Below are 9619 nucleotides of genomic sequence, written 5' to 3'. Positions count from 1 at the left end.
CGTCGTCCACTGGATGGAACACCCCGAGTATTCGTCGCCGTGCAGATTCGTGATACAAAAGTCGAGGTGAAGGGACAAATCGAGAAAAAAAGCATCAATCACAAGGCTGGAGAAACAGAAACAAAGCTAAAAGAAAAGAAGAAAAGGAAAAGAAAAGGGAAAAAACAGATGCGTACGTTGACAAAGTCCTGGTCTAACGTTTGCTACCCTGCGTTACCCTGCGTACGCCCCCAGAGGTTTTCGGTACCCATTCATTGACAAAAGAGAGATTCCCTCCGAGCATCTTTCTGGCTCGGGTTGCATTAGAATTACGATCTGACTCGATCGGGCGCTGCGTTTCTTCCACCTGAGGTGTTCGACTCGTTGTGAGATAGACATCCCAACACGTATGCGGACCCCTAGTCGTTCAGTCCAAACATCCTCCTCAGCTTGCCAAACTTCTTCTTCTTCATTACAGACCCGCCCGCCTGGGACTGCTCGTCCAGGTCTGGGGTGACGTTCCCGTTCAGCTCCTCCTGCTGCTGCAAATGATGGTTGTTGCTCGCGCCAAAGGTGTGGCTGATGCTACGACGCTTCATGAATGGTGGCTGCGGAGCGGAGTCTCCCGTGGCGGGACCACCAGAGGTGGCCGGTCGTGCGGTGGTATCGGGGAGGGGCCAGTTCGCCGGCTGCCTCTTTTGCAGGCGCGGCGATGAGTTGTTGACACGGAGCGCCGAGATCTCGCTGTTGCTCCGTTCGAGTTTCGTGCCTTGCCTAGCAGCACTCTCTCTCGGTTCCGGCCGCGAGATTTTGCCTGCACCATCCTTGTCTTTTCTTCGGCGGAGAACGGAGAAGAAACTCCCCCGCCGAGTGTGCCCAGGCCGAGTGGCCGACTCGGTGCTGTTGACTGCTGGTGTTGTCGCAGACTCCATCAGTTCGCCGCGACCAGATCGTTTGCGTTGGAGACCACGACCCTCCGAGTTCGCCCTGACGAGCCTGCCGCTGGGCGTTCGTTGCGGTGGTGCCTGGTCCTCGTCGCTGCTGTCAGAGAGTTCCTCTGAGAACTCCGCCGCATCCTGTCTCTGACGAGTTGTCGGCAGGTTCATGGCAGCTGCGGCAGCCGAGCTCGAGGCGCCACCGCCATTTCGTAGACTCTTCGGCATCTTGCCGGCGGCAGGTGGCGGCGCGGACGGCTCGTCCTCGTCGCTCGAGTCAGCGAAGCGGCTACGGAAAGTGGACGGCCTTGCAGCGTCTTCGTCACTCGAGTCTCCGTAGCGGTTCTTGTTCTTCTTCTCCGCAACCTTCTTTCCCGATGATCGCCCAAAGGAGGGCATATGCATACGAGAAGAGCCTCTGTCGACCGACTCGCTGCGCAAAGTGATCGCATGCTCATGCGGGTGCCCATTCCCGTGTTGGGGGTGGAGACGCGGTGTTCTGGCGCCCAACTGGCGATAGGGATCGGAGGCTGAATCGCGAGCTCTTATTTTCCATCCGCCTTTCAGGCGAAGGCTTCCCTCATTGACCGACGGAAGCCAAAGCCCTGGGTTGTTTCTGGGGGCCGAGGCCGCTTAAAACTGCTTTCGGTTTGATCCGAACCACGACGGCGAAGGCTGGGCTGTGCGGGTGGCCAGAGCAGCAGCGGCGGCTGGAGAGTCGACTGATGACTGTCTCTTGTGATTCCGGCCCGTATCCCGAGGCGTGGGAGCTTGCTGCAGACTGAGGGGACGTCCAGTCTTCCTGGCTGCCGGTTCGGGCTGTTGGCCGATGCTAGGTTGCGAGTTGCCATTCTGTCTCATAGACTTGCGCATGTTGCCGTTGCTCTGGGCCACCTCCTGTGAAGCAGCCTTGCGGCTGTGCGCACCATTCGTCTCGGGCGGATCTGCGCGCAGCGCCCGACGCATGGTGGGTTCCGGTATATTTGTCGCAGCGGGTTGTGAAGCTCTCATCGATTTCTTAAGCCTTGAGCCACCGACACCAGATCCCTGCTGCGACGACTCGGTGCCTCGCAGAGATTGGCGCATCGAGGGCACCCCAGCGTCGTCCTGCGATGCGTATTTTGTTCCTGGCTTGATTTGATAGTTGCGCTCGGCATCGCCGTGACGCTGCTGCACTGCCTCCTGTTCCGGGTCTTGCTCGGTGGGGCTTGGACACCTGAGAGGCGCGTGAAGACCTCTTTCTTCTTTGTCTTCTTGGGATGCGCAACTTTGTTCTTCGTCGGCCTCGACACCAGCCTCTTCCTGAGCCTCACGCTCGAGCTGCTTGCGTTGTCGTTGGTCAAGCTCTTCCAATACAGTTTAGCCTTGTCCCAATCATCTGAGTTCGAGAGGTTCAGTTGCCGGAGTGGAAGCCGCGAAAAGATCAGATCTCTGAATGCTATCATCTTCGATGCCTCCTTCGAATGAGCCAACCAATGCCTTTTCGAATAGTCTTTTCGAAACCTTTTGGGAAACGGGCGTTGTCAAGACAGCATCTAGGGATAAGAAGCCGTCGCCTTCGGCGTCTGATAAATCTTCGTAAGCATCGCTGTAGATACTGCTGCCAGACGATTCGGTTTCCTCGTTGATGGTGGAGACACCGGGAGCCCGGGCGGTGGGCGTGTTCGGCGGAGAGGCCTCGAGATTGTCGGCGCTTGGGTCCGTGGAACTCGTTGGGATCTGGATAGGAGCAACAGCCGTCTTGGCTTCTGCCTCACGCCTAGTGGGCACAGCGGCAGGCCTTGATATGTTATTGCCATCGCTGTCGTCCTCTGGGAACCCGCCAGGAACGTCAAAGTAACCTGCGCCTGCGCTGCCCACGCTGGGTTCCTGGAGACCTGGGCTGGGCTCGATGATGGCGATGACAGGAACAGCGTCCTGTGGCGAGTCGCGACCCGTATCTACCTGCAAATGCGTTGCGCCAGTAGCACCCACGTTGGTGCGTTCGGCATTATCGACAAGTGTTTCCTTCTCCTTCGTCTTGTCCAGGGGGTTCAATGCTGGCTCCGACGGAGCCTCTGCGATGGGCTCTAGGAATGTCTCTTGCGTAGGAGGCGACCCCTCGCCGTCCTCGTCGTCGCTGCTGGAAGAGCTGGGGGAGTGATATCCGGTTCCTTCCAGAGAGGTTACAACAGGAGGCAACGGTTCTCTGAACTTTGAGATGTTTGCTTCGTTCCTCGCCGCATTCTCTCGGGTCAAAATGGAGGCCAGGTTGCCGTCGGTGGAATGGCCAATGGGGTCATCAATTTCCTCATCGTCGGGCGATGAAGGAAGAGCGGCTGGCGAGGCGGAGATGGCGGGCGAATGCTCAGACTCGACAGGCCGCACGAGCGGACGCTCCTCTTCAGTCTCTTTCGGCTTCTTGTCCCGAACGCTCCCAAAAGACGGCAGGGCGGGACGCGGGTGCATGACTTCGTCGACGTCCAGAGCTACCGAGTCCTTTTTCTTGTTGCGGCCAATGTTGCTGTACCATGGTCGTCGTGCTGTTTGAGGGCTCGGCACGACAGGTGAATCTGCATGTTGCTCCTGGGCAGACTCGCCAATCACTTGCGTACTGTGCTCGTCAAAGCTGACGCGTACGCTCTTCTTCCGATTGGAAGGCAGATCGTCCTGGTGGCTTGCGTAGTGCTCCAGACCCAGATCTGAACCATCTTCTGACGGCGAGGCACCTCGCGATGGACTCGACGAGTTCTTCAGAGCCGACTTTCGGGGCGACACGGACCTCGCAGGAGGCTCGTGTTTGACTACAAGTTGGTCAGTTCGCAGCGCAAAGCGCGCATTCCGCACCGGGCTGTTTGAATGCTCGCGGAGGCTTCGCACGCTGCCGTGCTGTTTGGGCGGTGCTGACGACATGACGTTGTCGGCAAAACTATCAACGGCCGTGCTGCTGGTAGAGAAGGACGGGGGGAGAGGAGTGGCGAGCCGTGTTTACGGGCACAGCCTCAGCGCCGTAGGGTTCTGATTCAGTGTGAGCGGTAGCTCCATCAACGAGATCCTCCTCCTCCTCCTCCCCCTCCTCCTCCTCATCTTCTTCGGAAGACTCCTCGTCTTCAAGCTCGCCCCTGCCGCTGGGTGGCGCACTGTCCGTCTGCTGAGCCTGGACTGGAGCAGAGGTGCCGTTGCTGACGTGACCCGTGCGATCGGCTGTGGTCGGAGCCTGCGCGTGAGGAGGCTCCGGCGTTCGAGGGCCTGTCCCTGACGCCACGGCGGCCGCGACTGCGGCTGTCATGATCGGGGCCGGTTGCTCCGTCTGCGGGTGGCGTTGACGGGTCTTGGGTTCTGGACTCTCGGGCCGGACAATCGTTGCGACTGAGGCTGGTTCGGACGACGAGTTGGGGCTGGCTTTGGTCTCAACCTTCTGGTTGGATCTGTGCCTGTGTCTGTGGCTGTGAACGTGTCTGAACGTGCGATTCTCACCTTCAACTGCAGTACCTCTGGCTCTCGCGACTGTTCCCTGCGCAAGATGAGACCCGCTCCTGCCCAGCGGCAACTGCTGCTGCAGCTTCTTTTTCCTCTTGGCTGGCTTCTCGCTCGGCTCGATGTCGTACTCCCTTGCCAGCAAATCGGCCTTGGGCACCATCCGTCTCGAGTTGGGGTCGTAGACCAACGACTGGTCGGAGGCGACGGACGAGTGCGTCGAGGTGACGGACTGGGCTCGCTGGGGAGCAACATATCGCTGGCTGTGTGTCACTGAGGGCATTCTTTCGAAGATGGGCGAGGCGGGCGGTGAGCCGGCCTGCAAGGCTCTTGGACGAGAGAAATTGATAGAAGAAGTTGGGCTTACGGCTCCTGGTCGAGATTCAGAGGGCTGAGTTCGCGACAGCAACGCATCCGACTTTCTGACATTGACCGCTGCGCCCTCGGTGGCGGCGCCGAACCAAGACCCCGCTCCTCCTTGCTTTTTCTGGCTTGCGACTCGGAAGGGCTGAGTCTGTAAGCTGGTTGCTCTCTTGTGAGTGTTCCTACCGTTGTCGGATCGCATGTCTTCGGGGATGGCGGGCACTGGCGGCGGCGAGTCGTATGCGCCCGACGAGACGGGTCGATGTGGCGAGGGCGAGGGCGTGCGGAAGGTGCGTTCCGTCATGGAGCTTTGGCTGGCGGTTCTGTGAAGAGCTCGTCGCGCGTCGTGTTGGCTGTTCTGTGAGGAGACGGATGCGCTTCGGCGTTGGGTGCGCTTGGTCTGGACCTCGCCGACATTGATCGGCGTCGTCGGCCTTGATCGCAACGCGGCGGCGGCGGCGGCGGAGGAGAGGGAGGCATTGGAGTTCTGGCGCCCAAAGACGGCAGCGGCGGCGGTGGCCGCGTTTGGGTTTGCGGTGGCGGCAGTCAGAGGCTACAGAAGGTCGCAACGGTCAGACGGGGGTTTTCTTTCTTTGTCTTCCACTTGGTCTTCCTTTTGGAGGATGGTGGCAGAAGTGTGAAGAGGGGCAGCAGAAGAAGTCTCTCCAATTGGTAGCTTACCTGTGCTGGCTGCCGGTGCTTCTTCCTCATGCTGCCGAACATGATGGCGAGCTCGTCGATGCTTCACTTCCAGGAGGGTCGGATGGTGGGCGCAGTCTCCAGCTTTGACGTTGTTTACGAGGAACGTTAAATGGCAGCCTGCATTACTGCGGTGCTTGGTATGAACGTTGCGTGTGGTGCTCGCTCGGTAGGGGGGCGGCGGACACGGTCCAGACTGATGAGCCGGAAGCTGCGGCGGACGCGGTACCAAAGAATGACTGGAGAAGGGACCGGGGGGGGGGGAAGAGGGAAGGATGATGCTGATGCGGTCGATGAATGATGCGGAGCGTCGGATGATGGATGGAGGACTCTCCCCGTTTCCAGGGTGGGAAAAAAGAGCTGGGGGGTGGTGGTGGTCTGCCTGATGCGATGCTTGGCCCTGGGGATTGGGATGGTGGATTTTTACCACTCAGGGAAGGCGAGGCAAGCAAGGGCGGGCAATGCAGGCAAGGGCAAACACGGGCAGGGGTGGTTGAGGAGTTGAGGAAGGAAGCAAGACCCGTCGTTTATTTCGTTGTGGTGAGCAGCGAGCATCGCGCAGCGAGCAGCGGCAACTAGCAACCAGCAGCAGGCACAGAGAGGTGCAGAGTCGAGCTCCACTGATGACGACGGACGCGGTGGGAGGCTGCGCTAAGCGGCCTAAACAGGGAATTACCGGGGCTACTCAGAGACCAGGCAGACCAGGTAGCGCTGATCCACCTTATTCAGCGCACGCGGTAGCTTTCCTCTGATGGCTGCTGCTGCTGTTGCTGCTGCTGTTGCTGCTGCTGTTACTGTTGCCGCTGCTGCTGCTGCTAGCTGCTAGCTGCTGGCCCACATCGACAGCGCCGTCATGATGCGCTCCCGCGTCGATCACTCATAGGAAGCTCACCTCGCTCGCACCCTTCTCTCCCCTGTCGCATGCATGGCGACTCGGCTCTTCTGGTTCCTCAAGCAGAGTCTCATGGCTCTCCTCTCCTGCATCGCTGAGAAGGCAACATGGACACACAAACATCACGAGCAGGCCCTACCGCCAGAAAGAACCCTTCTGCACCGAGTGTCGCACGCTCTGAACCCCTGCGACAGCTGGGTAGGTAGGTAGGTAGGTAGGTACCTAGATTCGTCAAGCACGCAGCCCCATTCTGCACAAGCTGCCGCTTTCAGACGACGACCAGCCGCCACACGACACGTTCACGTCCAGTCCTTCGTCCAACTGATGGCGCCGCATCGGCGGATCCGATACATCCTGTGTACCCTCAACGACCAAATGGTTTTCTCAAAATACCAAGGCTCTTCGTCCCTGGATCGGACCACAACCCTCCCTCCCCTCCTCCGTTCCCTTGTCTTGACGTGGGGGAGAGACCACATCGTGCTCAGGTGCCGGTGCTGCCCAGGCAACAGCTAAACACAGCACAAAGCGTCGAGTTCGGTATTCGTCTGCTGGTGAGTATTTTTTTTTCTCCCCCGCTGACGTCGGGCCCCCAAAGGCCTTGGCAGCTTGCTCCCTAGCCTGGGCCGTTCTGGGTAGATCCCAATCCCAATCCCACTCCTCCCCCCCCCCCCCGGCGCGCGGCTCCTCACGAGCCAGGTTCGGCCGTGCTTGTTCTTCATGCTCAGCCTCAATCAACAAACAGCCTGCACCATCGGGGGGACCTGAGACAAGCTCGCCAGCTTCCTTGGCCAAGATTGACTCGGGCGTGGCTCGACCCGCTGCGTTCAGGAACGCGACTGTTCCGGCACTAACGCGGATCCTGTCGAGACCTCCCGGTGCATCGTGCGCCCCTTGGTGGTGGTGGTGGTGGTGGTGGTTGTGTCTGTTGTTCTCTATGTTTTCCACCCGCCCCCCGAAAAGCTGGGAGACACAGTCGAAAGTCGATGGAGTGGTGGGGCCGGCACGACGTCATACATGCAGCACAGGACCAGATAGATGCCTCTGTGCTGCTGTTGCCCTGGCTGCCCCCAGTGCCCCGGACGTGCACCCACGCTAGCTTTTCATCCTACACACTTGCTTGTCTAGGCCTGAAGCAAGGGCAACGTAATACTGTCTAGAGTCGAGAGGAGACAACCTGCGCCGTTCGTCGCGCATGAGGCCTCTCGCGAATCGCAATACCTCTCGAGTTGCAGCGCACGGTGGGCGGTCGACGGAGCTTAGCTGATCACAAGTAGTCGCATGCCCGGTCACCGCGAAACATTGCGTCTTAGTCCACGCAGGGTTGTGTCATGCGCTTGCGAACAATGCATGTGAAGTGGTCAGACGGAGATTGACGTGACCAGTTTGAGGGTGCTAACTCGAACATGTCTCAGACGAGATCGAGGGCTTCCTCAAGCCCGAAGTCCCTGTCCACCACCCATCCATCTTGGGCCTTGTCGCTGGCATGGCGCAAGACCCTGACGACAACCTCCCACCGGTACTGGCGACTGTCTGCGTCAGGTCGTGCAACGCCTAGCAGGCTGCGGCCTAGCATCCATCGCCAGTCCTCTTCTCTTGGCTCCCTCTCTGTCCCCTCCCCGCTCCAACCCGGACTCGACAGCCTTCAACACCGTGCGCGAAGCCTCGACGCGCTTCGCAACACTTCGCACAATGACGCCTCCTCTCGTGCAATCCTCAGTTGCCATCCAGGCCTCATCACCGGTTGAGACCATCGACTTCATACGTGCTTTGGGGCACATCTTGGGTCCCTTGTCAAATCCAAAACTCAAACAGAACGCTGTGCGCGCAGAAATGCCAAAATAAAACAAAAGTAGCCAAGTGGTCCAGATGCAGGCTTCCTGGGTATCACATTGGACGACACGCAGGAACGAGTCTTTCTTTGCCTCCTCTCTAGGCGGGCACCCCTGCGTGCCCTGCGCCGGCCACGCAGGACGCACAGGGACATGCCAGGCGTTCGTCGTCGGGGTATTCGGGGTCTGGGTCGTCCGAGAGTGTCATGGGCGGGTCATCGTGAGTGAAGGAGCGGCCGTCGTAGTCGGATTCGCCATTATGGTACCCCTCTTCATCCTCGTCCGTGCTATTGGTCTGCGAGCGCGTTCCGTCCGTATGCCCTCCGTCAACTCTGTGAGGCTGCTGTTGCGGCTCCGGCTGAGACGAATCAGTGTTCTTAGCACCGGGCTTGCCACTGTTGGCCTTCTTCCCTTGCGGCTCTTGGCCTTGGCCTTCTCGAGCAGCCGTTTTCTTTCTTGTTCCTGGCGGCGGGCTTTCTGGTCCTTGATCTCGTACTGACGGATGAGGGGCGTAGGGCGGTTCGCCAAAAATCTGCTCGTATTCGCAGAACTCGCATATCCACATGTCCTCGGGACGGGGCGGGTTGTGGTAGGCTTTCTCTCTGGCTCACGGCGACGATGAGCAGCGGCCATCTTGAGGTCCCTCTCTGCGCGACGTCTAGATTTCTTCTTCTTGGCGGCAGCTGGTGCGCCCGCGTTGCCTTGAGCAGGCGCGCCCTGCTGGTTGGCGCCAGCGTTTGCCGTGGCCGTTTGGGTTCCCATCGATGCGTGTTTGGTCCGGCTGGCCCCACCATAAGCTGGAAGGGACGAGTGAACCGCAGGGTCCATACCAGGCCACTGGGTACCAGGAACTTGAGAATCACAGGTGAATGTAAACTGGGCCGAGGCAGGTCGCGGTCTGGACGTGTTCGAGTGCTGAGAGAGCAAGCTTATGTTCTCTTGACCTGGTTCCGAGAAGACCTTGCCAGCGTTGGCGATGGCGTTGGAAATGATGCCAGTATTTTCGTCTGGAGGAGGACGATGGGTTAGCGAAGTTACTTCTTGCCTGCAGGTACACACATATTGGTAGCTGGCAGTGTTAAGCTGGGAATTGTGGAGGTGAGGAAAATAAGTGCGGCAGGAAGGTCGAGGCGGGAAGCGCTTCGGTGGGAGGAAGGTGCCTGATCGAGGGGCCGACAAGGCAACCCACAAGGTCAGGCAGGATGCGAAACCCCGTCCAGGCGGTCAAGTCGGCGAGGGTAGCGGGCACAGGCGAAATAAAAGCACAACACAACGTCAGGGTCAGGGGCCGGGTAAACTTACTGGAATTCGCGGCCCATTGAGGCTGCCGGATCTTGGGCCCTCGTCCCACCCAGCTGTTGGCTGCTTCAGAGACTGATAATGCTCGAAGCGGACTTCTGCCATTTCTTGAACGACCAAACACGCCCTCTTCCAGGACCAGATATCCCCTGGTTGGTCGCCACAAA

General features: G+C 59.3%; 2 protein-coding genes across 2 annotated transcripts; both read right to left on the bottom strand.

The window, feature by feature from the left end:
• Nucleotides 1-398: 398 nt before the first annotated feature.
• Nucleotides 399-5456, bottom strand: VDBG_00723 (conserved hypothetical protein; the record flags this gene model as incomplete). Its single annotated transcript, XM_003008995.1, has 5 exons — nucleotides 399-1347; nucleotides 1576-2234; nucleotides 2388-3782; nucleotides 3886-5286; nucleotides 5415-5456. 5 exons carry the CDS (start codon nucleotides 5454-5456, stop codon nucleotides 399-401), a joined length of 4446 nt encoding a protein of 1481 aa, XP_003009041.1.
• A 2403-nt stretch (nucleotides 5457-7859) lies between these two features.
• On the bottom strand, nucleotides 7860-9472 carry VDBG_00722 (predicted protein; the record flags this gene model as incomplete). Its single annotated transcript, XM_003008994.1, has 3 exons — nucleotides 7860-8339; nucleotides 8538-9198; nucleotides 9456-9472. The coding sequence occupies 3 exons, from the start codon at nucleotides 9470-9472 to the stop codon at nucleotides 7860-7862; spliced, it is 1158 nt and encodes a 385-aa protein (XP_003009040.1).
• Between the last annotated feature and the right edge of the window lie 147 nt (nucleotides 9473-9619).

The sequence above is a fragment of the Verticillium alfalfae genome, genomic scaffold (genome assembly GCF_000150825.1).
Source record: "Verticillium alfalfae VaMs.102 supercont1.1 genomic scaffold, whole genome shotgun sequence".
Lineage (NCBI taxonomy): Eukaryota > Fungi > Ascomycota > Sordariomycetes > Glomerellales > Plectosphaerellaceae > Verticillium > Verticillium alfalfae.
This window is presented reverse-complemented; position numbering and strand designations above follow the sequence as displayed.